Source organism: Morus notabilis, unplaced genomic scaffold (assembly GCF_000414095.1).
Source record: "Morus notabilis unplaced genomic scaffold, ASM41409v2 Scaffold404, whole genome shotgun sequence".
NCBI classification, from domain to species: Eukaryota; Viridiplantae; Streptophyta; class Magnoliopsida; order Rosales; family Moraceae; genus Morus; species Morus notabilis.
Window position 1 is genome coordinate 162,173 of NW_010362549.1, and position 14,979 is coordinate 177,151.

The 14,979-nt window shown below is 33.3% G+C and overlaps 2 protein-coding genes across 3 annotated transcripts; one reads left to right on the plus strand and one right to left on the minus strand.

Moving 5' to 3' along the window:
- Positions 1–1,862: 1,862 nt before the first annotated feature.
- Positions 1,863–5,049, minus strand: LOC21406202 (probable protein S-acyltransferase 12). Of its 2 annotated transcripts, XR_002902554.1 has the most exons (8): positions 4,613–5,049; positions 3,764–4,013; positions 3,516–3,607; positions 3,120–3,246; positions 2,937–3,022; positions 2,527–2,592; positions 2,223–2,403; positions 1,863–2,070 (listed from the first exon to the last, which is right to left on the minus strand). XR_002902554.1 is itself a non-coding variant. In XM_024168372.1 (7 exons), exons 1-7 carry the CDS (start codon positions 4,799–4,801, stop codon positions 2,287–2,289), a joined length of 927 nt encoding a protein of 308 aa, XP_024024140.1. In that variant the 5' UTR covers positions 4,802–5,049; the 3' UTR covers positions 2,020–2,286. The 2 variants fall into 2 exon arrangements, 1 of the variants encoding a protein (XP_024024140.1); XM_024168372.1 differs by having other exon boundaries at positions 2,020–2,403.
- A 4,468-nt stretch (positions 5,050–9,517) lies between these two features.
- LOC21406204 (GRF1-interacting factor 3) lies at positions 9,518–13,315 on the plus strand. Its single transcript, XM_010102372.2, has 5 exons — positions 9,518–9,615; positions 9,755–9,906; positions 11,262–11,338; positions 12,403–12,487; positions 12,572–13,315. The coding sequence occupies exons 2-5, from the start codon at positions 9,829–9,831 to the stop codon at positions 12,977–12,979; spliced, it is 648 nt and encodes a 215-aa protein (XP_010100674.1). The 5' UTR covers positions 9,518–9,615; positions 9,755–9,828; the 3' UTR covers positions 12,980–13,315.
- The last annotated feature ends 1,664 nt before the right edge of the window (positions 13,316–14,979 follow it).

A 14,979-nucleotide genomic window follows, 5' to 3' on the forward strand; every position in this document is an offset into this window, starting at 1 on the left:
ATCTGAATTCCTGACTTTAATATATCTTATTTTATGATCTTGTGTAAAGATCAAAGTCATTTTCATGCTCTGTTGCCTACTACGAGTTTAAAACGCAGAAAAGGAGGAGATGGTAATAGGGATGAAGTTGCGTAACCTTCATATATGACTAGTTATAGCAATATATAAATATATATATATATATATATATATTTATTTATATACATATTATACAATAAAGACAGATTAGGTAGAGTTATGTTCATGGTATCATGGAGGGTAGGCACTAGGCAGGGCAAGAATGTTGCCTTCCCTAGTACGTGCTGCTCCAAATAGAGTTGGGAATCATAGTTATTCATTATTATTATTATTATTATTATTATTATTATTTTCTCAATAAACTACTGGGTTGCGGGCCTTTCAACAAAGCATGGAAGCAACGGTACTGCGCACTTGTATGCATGCGTGCGTGCGTATGATACAAGACAGAACAGAGAGAGAAATAGAATAATCGAAGGAAATTTAAAACATAAGAACAAAACGACAAAGAGGCACTAGGTGCCTTTTTCCTGATTCTTCAAGGAGTTTTTATCTAAGTGACAAGGCGGCTCCAGTTCTTCCTATGTAGTTGACACTATTGGCAACAATTCATCTCGAATTGACTTGATTTATTAAATTTTTAAATTAAAATCGTATAAAATGTAAGTACATATTTTTTTTTTTAAGTATATAGCAAATTTAATTTAAATAAAAGAAAAAAAAAATATGATAAGCGATCAAAATTCACCAAGTATAAATAAATAAATGAAGTAAATTAACACTCAAATTATTTGTAATAGTTGTGAAAAAATACTAATCTGAGTGATATTTTTTCTAAACGGGTAACACTTGGATCGATTTTAAACTAACAAATTATATTATCACCTTTGCTTCTAATCGAATCACGTTCTAATTTGTAAGACCTGTGGAATCATAAATAGACTATTATATTGCAAAGTAGGATAAAATCAACACACCTGCTTATCCAAAAAAAAAAAAAAAATCAACACGGGGTTTTACATTGCACTTTATGCTTAAACTCAAACCTGCAGTAATTAACACAACTGATGATGATTGTAGCATCTCTCTAAAGAAGTGGTTTGATGGCAGTTATCTTGCAGTCTTTAATTTTGTTTCTCCATTTGCTAAATATCAATGTTCTTAGTATTAAAATACTATGCCGTATTTAAAATTGATCCCGTTTTTATTTTTCACGTTTTTTAAAAAAAAAAATGAAAACGTTTTTAAAATTGTGTTTGGCGCAATAAAGACAAAAAACCGAAATAAAAACGATTTTTAAATTTAGTGTAAAATGAGAGAGAAATGAAAAACGACTGAAGTCGTTTTTCAATTTTTATTTTCGTTTTCTCCTCTCTCGAGCAAAGAGAGAAAGAAAGACATTAATGAGTTTTTTTACACTGAAAATAATTTCTTGATAAAACTACCAAACGTATTTTTAAAAATGATTTCTGTCTGAAATTGAAAACGTTTTCATTTTTATTTTCATATAAAAAATAAAATCATTTTAGAATGAGTTTCAAATGCGCCCTTAGTTTCGGTTAGTAACATTGCTTGCTTAAACAAATCAGAGTAAATTGGAAATACAATGGGGCTCACAGAATTTTCTCCCAAATAATAATTAGATATGTTTTTACAAGGAACCAGTGACCAGTCACAACCCAATGGTTTTCTTCACATGAAGGACCACGGTTACAACAGCAAGGTTTTTCTTTTCTTTTTTTTTCTTTTTTTTTTTTTTTTTTTTTGCCTCAAGGGGCTATTACCTTCAAGCAAAGCCATGTACAAATTCGTTTATAAAATTACACAAAAATGCAAAGTTTCAAACCTCATAATAAACGATCAATAATTTTATAATCATGGTCCGGAACCTGAATAAATTATGATAAAGAAGTGTTTAGGCATAAAATCAGAGGCCTCCCAGAAAGAACTTGCCATGTTTCATAACAAAGTTAATATCACATAGGATAAATAGTCCAGATATCTATAAAGTTAGCTTACTTTAATTTTCTTCAGCCAAAGAGCGTCAAGATGCTGAATTTCAAGTTGGCACACACAAACAACTTGTCAGTTTATATGAATCCACTAAAATGAATAAATAAGAAAAGTTTTGGACCTAAATATTTTTGTGCACTTTTTCACAACCAGTGATGTAAGCAGTGGTTTATCAACACATTGTGACACACCTTGTGAGACTGATTAATGCCGATTAGGGAACATAAAGTTGTATTTGTTATAAGCTTGCAAGCCTCAAGTCTCGACATCAGCACGCGTTGGAAACTCTAAGCCATGAAGTGCCGGTATGTTGTCTAAATCATCTTTTGAGAACAACGGGAAGAACCAAAGCGTCTTCTTTGTGCCGAAAACCTATCAAGAAAGGCGTATTGTATGAAGAAGAGACCACAAAGACACCTAACATTTTAAAGAAACAATGGTCTGCATGGGCCTTGTAATAGAATAGAGCGTGTAAATCTGTTTAAGTGAATAAACCTGTTCAAAGTTCTTCTTCCTTCCAAGGTCATATTGCCATCTGACGACTCTTTTCTTCTCATAAACCTAAAAACATATTTGTTAGATGGTTATAAATCTGTCATAGAGAAAAGCCTTTAATCATAAAAAACCGATCTATGCTTTATAATATGGCTACCAAATAATAATAAAATACTAGTGGAGTGGAGTTATTTCTAGGTAACAATGACCAAATCAACATGCATTTGATGGCGGCAAAAAAAAAAAAAAAGTACACGATGTGAAGAATAATAGCCCAAGTTCTTGTCAACCCTTAAATTTTTTTATCTGATATCTAATGTAATTAATATAGCAGGTCATAGGTGTGGCAAAGGAAATGTAAGAAGTCCAAAACAGCAAGTACAAATTGACTAATTGGTAATAACAGTTACCTCCACGGACGTGGTGTTGCTCGAAAGAAGGGACGCATGCATAACAATGAAACAAAGAAGACTCAGTGCAAAGGCCAAATTAAGAACTGCAACAATGTATATAGTCATTTAGTAGCTTGCGAAGAATGTAAAAGTGGAGCTGAAATATGTGAAGACAAAATACAAGCTAGGGGGACTATTTACCAAAAGCCATAAAAACAATAGCAAGGTTTCCAGGAGAAGTGGAACGATTCTTGGCTTCACCAAAGAAATTGATAAAATGGGGCAGCAAAATTAAAGTATCCAGCGTCGTCTCCAGGAATGTATAAAGCTTTAAGCCGAAGAATGGAAGATAAGGAGCAAGACAAAAGAGTTAAAAATAAAAATAAAAAATAAAAAATAAAAAAACAACACAAAGAAGCAAGATCCAGTCACTCTGCACAATTATAAGGTCATGACATTTTAAAACTTCCAGACCACAGACACGGGTTTTCCCAGCCATGACAAGAATTTCTTAAAGATAAAAAATAAAAATCTAGATGCAGTCCTCAACTATCTAGCTTATGGATGGAAAAAATATATATATATATATGAGATTACCAGGAAAAGAAGAAAAAACTTATAGTTGCGCACTCCTACACAATTCACCACCCAAACGCAATGGTGATCCATCTTAAGCACGCATCTTTGGCCTAGATAAGCATAACAGCAAGGAGATATAATCTCATAGGTATAAAAAACATATTGCCAACTGCAGGTTGAAAAACAAACATTTATACAGGCATGTGAGAAATGCCTGAGCAAATAGGACATTTCATATCCAAAAAGAAAAATAAAAGTTTTCATACAAACAGAACAGTGGTGACAGCGTGGTGGCTTTCCGTTTTGGCACCGAGTACAATATCCTATTGGTGGTCTTCTTTCCGGTTCATCTAGAGGCTGAGTTGAAGACAAACCCTCAGGTGGTAAATGATACGAACATGTTGTAGAAGTACCAGCCTCCAAATTTTCTTCATCCACAACAGGTTTCCAATTCTCAGGGACAGCACCAGGGTCTTTAAATACTACCATAAAGTAACTCCACAATAACAATATAAGCTGCAAAACGGAAAGCCCAGTAAGTTTGGCTTAAGAATCGCTCAAGTCTCAAGTCAGCTTCACGTCTTCCAAATATATCTCATCGCCATTAAAAATAGACTAGGAAAAGAGAAAGAATTCACTAGTAAGGAGCACAATGAACGGGCTCTATTAAGTATAAATGACCATAAGTTGTCCAAGACTATAAAATCTCCTAAAATCAAGATATTGCCAGATTTGAAAATTGAAACAGATGAATTCAAACTAGTAATAAGGTAGCTATATGTAAGATATTAACAATACCTAATAATCGCAAGAATAACGTGTTCTAAACCGAGCACTTTGAGCTCTTTCCAAGTCTAATCAAAACTAATGAAAGCACCTATTTTCTTAAACCATTCGGATTAGAGAGGAAAACCCTTTTCAGTTATCAAAAGAACTCATCACATTCCCGGTCCTAACGGCACATTAAACAGCTTAAGCCAACACTCGCCTAGAAAACAAAACGCCCAAAAGTTCATTCAAACATTTTACCGAACAATTGAAATGCAAATTGCAGAACAACCCAGTTGCCCATTTTGTCAGAAATAACCAAATTATAGCAACATGTTGAGAAATACCAGAACATGGAAAACGATGACGACAGAGAAGGCGAAGAAGGAGCGGAGGCCGCCGCGGAGGAGCTGGGGCCCGCAGACGAGGACGACGACAGAGTGGTAGGAGACGGCGATGATGGCGGCGACGAGGAGGATCATGAAGTAGCCAAGGACTTTGAGGCCGGAGCAGAGCCTGAACAGGTTGATCTCCATTGGAAATGAAAATGGAAATGGGTGAATTTGGATTTGGGGGATGATTGGCCTTCTGATTCTGGATCGTGATCGTCGCGGGAATAGACGTTTCCAGATATCTGAAGCCAGCTTTTTGTGAGAACTGGAAAGTTAGTTCGTCGTCTTTGTTTAGATCTCTTTTGTAATTAATCGAAATGGGTTGTTGCTTGTGCTTTTAGTTTTGTTTTGGTTCCAGAATCCGAAGTTGTACCGACCAACAGATTACTTTCCAGTCGCTGCGAAACTCTTTTCAAGTAGTTTGTCTGTCTTTTATTCTTTTTTTTCCCTCCCCATTTACTGTGGGCTAAAATGAAAAAAAACAAACATTTTTTTTTTGGAAGGTAAAATGAAAAAACATTCGATTGTTAATGGTTGGTTTTTATTGAACTAACGGTAATTTATGTTTCCAACCATTATATTTTAAATAAAAACTATTTGTTTTACGTATTTTTTTAATTTAATCTAAAAATAAAAAACGAGCACTATCATATTAAAAAAAACAAAAACAAACAAACTCTAATAGTAAAAGAGCCTACCGTAAAATAATCCTACTACTTTGATTTTGAACATGGTTGTATTTTAGTTTCTTAATTTTTAATTTTCACATATTTATATTACATGATAACAAAAGTTTTACACAAATAGTTACATTAAATGTAAAATGTTTAAATTTTCAATAAATTTTAGTAGCAGTAAGGAGAAAATAATGTAAAATATTCTTACAAAATGTAAAGTTATCACAACATAAATATAATAGGGTTTATCAACATAAGTAGTTTATTTGTTAGTAGTTAATTTTAGTCTTGGAAACTCATTAAGAAATGGCTATTAGCAAGATGCTAGAGGATACTAATAGTACAAAAAGGGGAATTGACAGAGGGAGGGATAACGATACGGTTGGATATTAATTGACGACGTCCCTCCTTTAAAATGATGGCATGGTCGCGAACACGAGCCAGTGACAAGGTACTGGTGACACACCGTAAATTTCTTATCGCATTGGAAGCACAAAGCTTTGTCCCCTCCTCCGTATTACCGGTGCAGAAATTCTGCACTTAATGTAAAATATTCTTACAAAATTTAAAGTTATCATAAAATAAATATGATAGGGTTTATCAACATAAGTAGTTTGTAAATATTCTTACAAAATTTAAAGTTATCATAAAATAAATATGATAGGGTTTATCAACATAAGTAGTTTGTTTGTTAGTAGTTAGTTTTAGTCTTGAGAACTCATTAAGAAATGGTTATTAGCAAGATGTTAGAGGATACTAATAGTATAAAAAGAGAATTAACAGAGGGAGGGGTAACGATACAACTAGACATTAACTGAGGACAACTCCTCCTTCAAAATGATGGCATGGTCCTGAACACGAGTCGGCGGCAAAGTATTGGTGACACTTCGTAAATTTGCTATCGTATCGGAAGCACGTCCCATTTGGCTTAAAATACAAGGTAAAAAATGGTAAAAGAAAAAAAAACACTATAATTTATTATTCTTTTTGTTTAAAAATATTATTGACATCAATCGTGTTTTAATGTGAACACTTATTGCCGTTTCACAATAAAAACGACATTTATGTGTATCATATGAGGGTACAAACGAAATTTTATTATTTAAGACGTATATTGTCCTTGTCATAAAACGACATCTCATTTCACTTCAAAGTTGAAAGTTGAGGTATATTTTCGTTGTTTCTTCCCACGACATATCGTTTGTTGTCTCAATATTTATTGTCATTTTATCAAATAGCATTTTCAAATCTTACTGTCATTTATAGTTAGTAGTTTCATTTACAAATTTTGTTACTTTATTGTCATCTATGGAAATAGTTACGGGTCTTCAAAACTTGCAAATACGTTATTAAATTAGTTCCAATTACCCAATTCAATTGACATAATGTCGATAACCAATGAATTTGTATTGCTTGACGTTTAGTAAAAATCGAGCCATAGCAGATTGGTCGTGGATTGTGTGCAAAATGTAGCCCCGTTTGTTTTATTGGTTTAGTTCAATTCAAAGTTTGAATAGTAGTATAGTTTGAATTGGTGTTTAATAAACATATAGTTTGAATTATATTTCTCATTTGAACTGAGTTAAATAGTCTAATTTAAGTTTAGTTTCGCCTCAAGTTCAATCAGTCAAACCATTTTTTAACAATAAAAAGGTATCGAGTCTCTCTACTTTTCACATCTACCAAACACAAACTACAATTCAGACTTTTTTGTTCTCTATTCGAATTAAAACTTTAACTGCACATCCAAATGTCAACTCAAACTACAATTTAAACTACACAATTTAAATTTTTCTGTTAAAATTAAAAAGTTAAATCAATAAACTTTAAATCAGTTAACCAAATGAGGGCGTAATTGATCCAAACTAACCCTACTCTCTTATACATATATAGTGAAAATTATAAAACTATTTAAAAAAAACACGAAGAAAATAATGTATATATTTTTACACTTGTAACTTTTTACTTTTCAAATAGTATTGCAATTTTAGATTAGACTAGTCTGAAATCCATCATTATTGGTTCGGTCTTAACTCGACTCAGTCCATTTAAATATGGGAGAAAAAAAGAAATAGGTCAAGATTTGAGATGAATTAAAATTAATAGGCCAATAGTTTACATAAGTTAATAAATAGGCTAAATTACTATTTTTGTCCATAACTTGTCTGGTTATGAACTATAACTTGACAAGTTATTGTCCATAATTCACAATTTTTGTCCATAACTTGTCTGACTATGAACCATAACTTGACAAGTTTGTCCATAACTTATCTGGTTATGAACCATAACTTGACAAGTTATGGCCTATTAATTTCTATAACTAAAAGTTAGCCTATATACTTTCTTAAGCTTTTCATATTGGCATATTTTCTACTATTTCCATTTAAATATTTGACATGTTCAGGTCTATACACTAGGCCCAAATATCCTTTTTTGAAAGAAAAAAAACTCTTATAAAGGTACAAGCTAGCCTAGTCTAATCTTGACCCGTTAGACTTTAAAACTAAGGAGACGTTTGGTTGGAGGATTCAAACCGTGATTTGAATCATGATTCATGGTTCGCTACAGTATTTTCTCTCATAAAAAATACACGTAAATCAAACATGGTTCTAATCACATGATTCTAATCTATGAACTAAACGTCTCTTAAATTGGGCGGGTTTTTAATTTTTTATTTAATTTTCGGTTTTAATTATGCCTAACCCGCACTGCGCGGGTAGGGGCATGGGGTGGGATTACATGAACCCGAAGTAACCCTACCGGGCCGAACATGTTCAAAGTAGGTAAAACAATGTCCAACACTTCAAATTCTTACTTTCATAAGTTTATGAACTTTATGCTTTTAAACTGTTAACTTATTTATGTTTTGGATTCACGGTTTGTGTAAAAAATACTTGTATGCCATAGTTGTTGAATTAGGACATTCTTTATTTATATTGGAAGTGTTTGATTTCAAAGTGAGTGTTTTAATTGTTCACCTTGCATTTAGATCCCCTCTTGAAGGAAAGACATGTTCTGTTTGATAATGATTTCTTATGTAACAAGCACAGATTAATTGACTAAAAATTGATTAAAATTGATGAAGTCATAGATTAAAATTGGTTTTTACCAACCCGAGTAACCCGACCCTACCCGAGGTCACCCGAAAAGTTACGGGTTTGTAGACTTAAGAGAGTGTCACGGCCTAAAATTTTCTCAACCCGCACTGATCAGATAGGCTCAATTTTTCGGCTCAATCCTACCCTACCCGGCCGATTTACACTCCTAACTGCAAACGCCCCAAGCCCTAGGTTGGGATGGGCTTAGGTTACATGTCTGAAAATATTTTCGTCCCTTTTTAAGTTTTAATTTTTTTAATTTTAACTTATAAATGTTCGGGCTAACCCGACTTTGGCCCTGGCCCGTCGTGCTTTTAAGGCCGAGTTTGACTGACTTTCTTCTCTTTGAAGCCGGTCTAACCTGAAATTCCTTTTCAAGCTACTGGGCTAGGATTGCCTGAACTTGTAGGTCTAGATTGGGCGCAATATTTTTAAAATCATGCATATTTGATACAAAATTTTGTTAAAGCCACTCATGTTTAGACCAATCGTATGTCAAAACAATATTGTATAATGTTCAATCCAGTATTATGTATATAAAAAAACTAATTTAAGACACTGAAATTTTTTTCGGGAATAAAATTTGTGTGCTTGAGCTTTTTCAAGTAAACTTAGATATATTACATTACCGACCTATATCAAAGCTCCCAATTTCCATCTAATTAACCGTGTCAATTATGCCATTAAATAAAATATCAATTGTGTAATTAATTATATCAAAAAAACTGTGTAATTAATTATTATATTATTTATCTAAAAAACTATTTAATTTTTTATTTAAAAATTATTTAATATTAAAAAGAGTCAATAATTTTATTACGATCGTCTCATATGTATATTTCTCACGAATAGTTAATCAAAATCACTTTAAATTTTAAAAATACTTAAAATAAATAGTTTCTAATTAAAATCTTAACGGTTAAAAATTAAAAACCATCAATAATTTATTTTTAAAAAACTTATTGTAAAAATCTCTATTATCTAAATAATGGCATGCTTTTCCTTCAAATAATAATAATAATAATAATAATAATAATAATAATAATAATGGCATGCTTTTATTTTATTTTATTGTCTTGAAAATCCAGAAACCTCGTCGACATCTAAAATCATAACCCCTGTTTCCTTAAAAAACCACTTCGAATATCGTCTTTTCCGCTTCGCACCTATCTCAACATCACAGGTTCGCTTTCTCTCTCTTTGCTTCTCGTCTTCATCCGCCATTTTTAATTCGTTTTTTCCCCTTTTAAGGTTTTGGGTAATTTTCGTGTTGATATAATGATAGCCGTTTTTTGTTTTTCTCTGTTGGGTAAATAAATTAGGGTTAGGGTTTTGAAAACCCCAGAAAAGACAAAAGAAAGAGGGAAAACCAAAACACAATCCTCCACAGAAAAAGATGCAGCAGCCAGCTCCGATGATCCCTGTGATGCCTTCATTTCCGCCCACTAACATCACTACTGAGCAGATTCAGAAGGTATTCTCTTTCTGGGTATTTGGGTTTTTTGTATTTTCAAACAATATATATTTTGGAGCTTTTATGATTGTATTAAGGTTTTGTGTGTTTGTGTGTTTGTGTGTGTGTGTGTGTGTTTTTTTTTTTTTTTCCCTTTCTCTTTCTCTCTCTCTTTTGTGGGTTTTTCTTTTTCCTTAATGGGTTTTGCCATTTGATCTGTAAGAACCTAACTTGGGACTGAAAACGGAAGAAATTTCATAGTCATTAGAGTAAACTCTGAGAACTTGATCATTGACTTAAAAGTTTCTCTTTTGAGACAGTTTTGCCAAGATAGGACGAAACTTATAGGTTATTGTTTGGATGAGGTTGTGTAGGGACGAACAAATTGAGAAAGAAAAGTAGATAAAGATTGTCGGTAGTTATAGGAAATATGACAGATTGATTTAATGCCATTTCCATCCATAACAGATTATTTAATTAATATCGTGCAAGAGTGTGTCATGGGGAAGTTTAGGATTGAATATTAAATCATTTCTGTCAGAAACTTATGATACATGATATTATCTGTTAATGTAAAGGATATGTGACATGTTGCATCCTAATGTGTTATATATGCGTTCCGGGTATCAGTGTTTCAGTGGTCCAGAGATTTTGGGCTTCAGCTTGAAACACCAAGCTAAAGATCCGTCTCCGGATTCCTAATTGCCCTTTGCTGCAAATAAGTTGATTGTGTTTTTTTCTTTGAGGTCCATTATTGCGTGTTAACATGGCGTTATTTGGGGAACTGGGGATTATACTCTTAGGCTGCTCCCCCCACGGCTTAAAGAAAAGAAAAGGTTTTTCCCCAGGTCCTCGATGAGTAATTAAAATTTTAGCTTTGGTATATACTCATTTGTTCGTTCATTCATTTTTGGGCACACCCCTTCAAATTTATTTAAATCCTCATTTAGTTCTTAACAATTTTTATTTCCCCTGTTTCGGTTTCTATGTCTAGGTGTTCTTTCCACATTCCTTCTTGGAGGAATTTGTAAAGAGTTTCAAAAAGGAATTCCTTGCAGTTTGATGTATTTGTTCTGTGACAGAAGCAGGGTATAAAGATTATTTAGTGGTGGGTTTTTGGAAAATAAAGAATTTAAGCAGAAAATGTTAAGTGGGTCAATGAATTGAAGTGTTATTTCATTATAAATAAGTCTTATCTTTCTAATGAGATTTGAATTTATATTCATATGCTTAGATTTTGGGTCTTTTTTGTATTTGTATATCCACCTTGATTCTCAACTGGTTATTTTAGATCCGTGTTATAGGTTAACTGTTTATATATGCAATTTTTGAATATTTATCTGATCCTTTATATTTCTTTTTTGGGCGTGATGCAGTACCTTGATGAGAACAAAAAGTTAATTCTGGCAATATTGGACAATCAAAACCTTGGGAAACTTGCTGAGTGTGCTCAGTAAGTGTTTTATGTCGCCTCCTTCTATCTCATTCAGTGCCTTATGTGTGTTTGCTTTGATGGGTTAAATGTTTCAAATCTTTGAGTTTGGTACACTGGGTCTAATTGTTTCCAGTATATTTTCTAAACTAGTTTATCTGTTTATGGTATAGTGACATGGTATTTGTTTAGAATGGATCCATTTACATCGAAGACTTATAATATCAATATGAGTTATAAAGTTATTTTCTTCATTGATACTTTAGTGTCTCTATGTATGGCAGGCCGAGCAATGTTTAAAAGGGCTATTTTAGACCCAAGTTGCTTTGTATAATCGAGACAGGCTAGGTGTGTGCCTCAATGCAGATCGAATTGAGGCAGAGGCATGCCTCGAGGCACATGCCTCGAATTCTCTCTCCTTTCTTTTCTTTTTTATTTCTTATTTTTAGCAATGCAGTCAGGAGTCCATTGAGAAACTCTGTATTATTTTCTCACTAATGTCGAGTTTCGATGGTAAATCATGACCCTCATGTTAATTTGTGGTTGTTAATTTCAATGTGTTGGTCTCACATGACTCCCTGACAACTCTTTGACGTATGTTATGTTATAATCATGATAAGTTGTGCAATTGAGATTTGAGATATTACAGTAAGAATGGTGGAACTTGGGTTTTGTAAGTATGAGATAAATCATGTCAATCCTCTAGGGCTTCTCGTGGATTTTCATAACTCTGCTGTGCAAAAATAGGATACGCATTTGAAATGGGTGCCCGAGTTATTATATATATTACGAGCGATACGGCAATGAATCGAATAATCTCTTCCTTTATCCAAGAAAAGGTATTTCTCATTTGCATGGTCCAATCATTGATCCTGAAGATTTCTACAATAAAATTAGATAAGTCACTAGTATAGTTCCCTATCTATGATTCTGTTGTTGCCTTTAGGCACATATGCATAGATCATAAATTTACTTCTCTTCAATATTATCTATATGTCTGAATGTGCGTCACATGCTCCTTTTTAAAAAAAAAAAAAAAAAAAAAGAACAAATAGATTTACAGAGATGAAACTGTCATGATTTAGGTACCAGGCTCAACTTCAGAAGAATCTGATGTATCTGGCTGCCATTGCTGACGCCCAACCACAGGCGCCAACAATGCCTCCCCAGGTTGATAGTAAGCAAGAATCATAATTTTTCTATCCTGTCTTGTTATTCATTTCATCTGATTACCTTATGCATTTATACTTGCAGATGGCCCCGCATCCTGCAATGCAACAGGCAGGATATTTCGCTCAACATCCCCAGGCAGCAGCAATGATGCAGCAACAGGGGCTTTTCCCCCCAAAGATGCCGTTGCAGTTCAATAACCCCCACCAGATGCAGGATCCACAGCAGCAACTACATCAGCAACATCAAGCTGCCATTCAAGCCCAGATGGCAATGAGACCTACCGGGACCAACAATGGTATGCATCCCATGCATCATCCCGATACTACAGTTGGTGCTGGCGGCAGTGGCGGCCCTACTTCAACCGCTGGTCCAAATGACATCCGCGGGGGTAGCAAGCAGGATGCATCTGAGGCTGGGGCAGCAGGTGGTGATGGCCAGGGCGGCTCGGCTGCAGGGCACGGCTCCGGTGACGGAGAGGAGGGAAAATGACATGGCTTGATTAAGTTATTCCATATAGAGATGCACGTGGCTGTTGATAGTAGGTGTTTTGTACTTTAAAGCTATTATGGCAATCTTCCTTGTTTTCTTTCTTCTAGTGTTCACAGATTAGGTAGGTAAGTTTGTGTTGTAAGTCTCTTGGCATGCAGTGAATTCTGTCTTCAAAAAATGGAACTACTGGGGGTAAGGGAGACTGTTTTTGGTTCGGTTCTTGGAGGTGGAAGCTTTGTGGTCTGTAATTCCATGTATGTCAAATGGTAGGTTATAAAAAATGCATGTAAGCATTCCAAAAGTTGCTCATCTCAGCAATAAATTTTTGTTGACGATCGTTTCTTCTCTGTAACAAGCTTGGTTTGTACCAGGATTGAGAGATTGAAGACGGCAAACAGAGAGAGCAGTTAAATATCTCTTTTGGATGAGCTCAAATCTTTGTCAGATTTTGGACCACAGAAGATATATTTTTTGCAGAAAATTTAGGGGGGAAAAGTGGCTAAGAAAAGAATCAAGGGGGCTTTTACTGCGAGTTTATCAGAAGAGAAAAAGAAATGACAAGTGATAGAAATGGTGACGAAAATAACACTAGTTGAACGAGAATCACAAACTTGAGAGAATGTTCTTATCGTTTACTTTTTGTTATCTTTCAAACTCGGAAAACGAAGTAAAGCATATTCTCATCTTTTACTTTTGCCGTCTTTTAAGCCTCATTATAATTAACGAGACGTAGAAAGATTCATCTGGAATTGATAGGTGGGGTTTCCATAAAACAAAAGTGGTCCTGGAAATCCAAAGGTGTTGGTGTGAGTATCAACAAATAGGATTCCTATAAAAGCTTGTATTGTATGTAAATTCTAAAGGGATAAAAATCTATGATCAAAATAAAATGAGGACCTTAGAAATTTGACTGTAAAAGAGACGTATTTTTCGTTATAGGGATAGAACCAGTAATTACGATAAGCTGCAATACAACATTTATTATGTGTATAAACTACACATAATTGAAGTCGCTCTTTCATTTATGACATTTCTTCTCTTTGTTATTATCCTTCATCTTGAAATGATTAATTTTTGTTTTTGTCTCTGTTTTTTCAGTTGATAAACATTATGTGTTCTATTCTATAACACGAAATAAGGCAACAAATTATTGAGATAGAGGCAACTGACCTTTTTTTTTAAGGATTTTTTTTAAATACCTAAAATTTTGTAAAATTAGTAAAATGCCCGTTTCTTTTATTAACTAAATAGTCAATGACTGATTAAATTAGTAGTCAATCACTGATTGACTTGCGGTCAATCAATCACTGATTGACTTAAGTTTATCATTGGTTAACTCAATGATATTTCATTATTAATCAATATTAGTTAATAATTAGTTGAAATTAATTAGTAATTAATTAATTTCAATCAACAAATTACAAGTTTATTAACCATAAATTTTTAGTAAATTATAATAATGAATAGATCAATCACTGATTAACCATTCATTGATTGACTACTGAAAAGCAAGATAATTTTGTTAAAATAAAAAAGTTCAACCACTTATTTAAAAAATAAAAAATTTCGACCATTTATTAAAAAAAGATAGTTAAAAAATTGCCATCTACCTAATTTTCTCTAAAATATTTGGGTCTCATATTCCATTCAAAGTATAAATAAGTAAGACGTGTTAATTTAATAAACCTTGCATCACATAACACGAAAAGAGAAAAGAAAGAGGAAAAGATTATGAGATAAGGTTGAGCCTATTCTTTGATTGTGAAAGATAAGAAAACTGGTATAATTTAGAATTCAGTTTACCCTAAAATAAAATAAACAAATAAACAAAGTCTTAGGCCAAAAATTGTAAAACAGATAAATAATGACCATAATACCATAAACAATAAATGAAATAAAACGCTAAACCGTATAAAACACACTTTTCATATACAACACCGCAAGCATTGCATGTGAACCAATGGACCTCTTCAAACCTTTATATATATATATATATATAT

Coding starts and splice junctions, on each gene's coding strand:
- LOC21406202 (XM_024168372.1), bottom strand. CDS start 4,801: ATGGAGATCAACCTGTTCAGGCTCTGCTCCGGCCTCAAAGTCCTTGGC. Junction 3,023..3,119: donor TATTGTTTTTATGGCTTTTG/GTAAATAGTCCC, acceptor ACATTGTTGCAG/TTCTTAATTTGGCCTTTGCA. Junction 2,593..2,936: donor GCAACACCACGTCCGTGGAG/GTAACTGTTATT, acceptor ATATGTTTTTAG/GTTTATGAGAAGAAAAGAGT.
- LOC21406204 (XM_010102372.2), top strand. CDS start 9,829: ATGCAGCAGCCAGCTCCGATGATCCCTGTGATGCCTTCATTTCCGCCC. Junction 11,339..12,402: donor AAACTTGCTGAGTGTGCTCA/GTAAGTGTTTTA, acceptor GTCATGATTTAG/GTACCAGGCTCAACTTCAGA. Junction 12,488..12,571: donor CGCCAACAATGCCTCCCCAG/GTTGATAGTAAG, acceptor TTATACTTGCAG/ATGGCCCCGCATCCTGCAAT.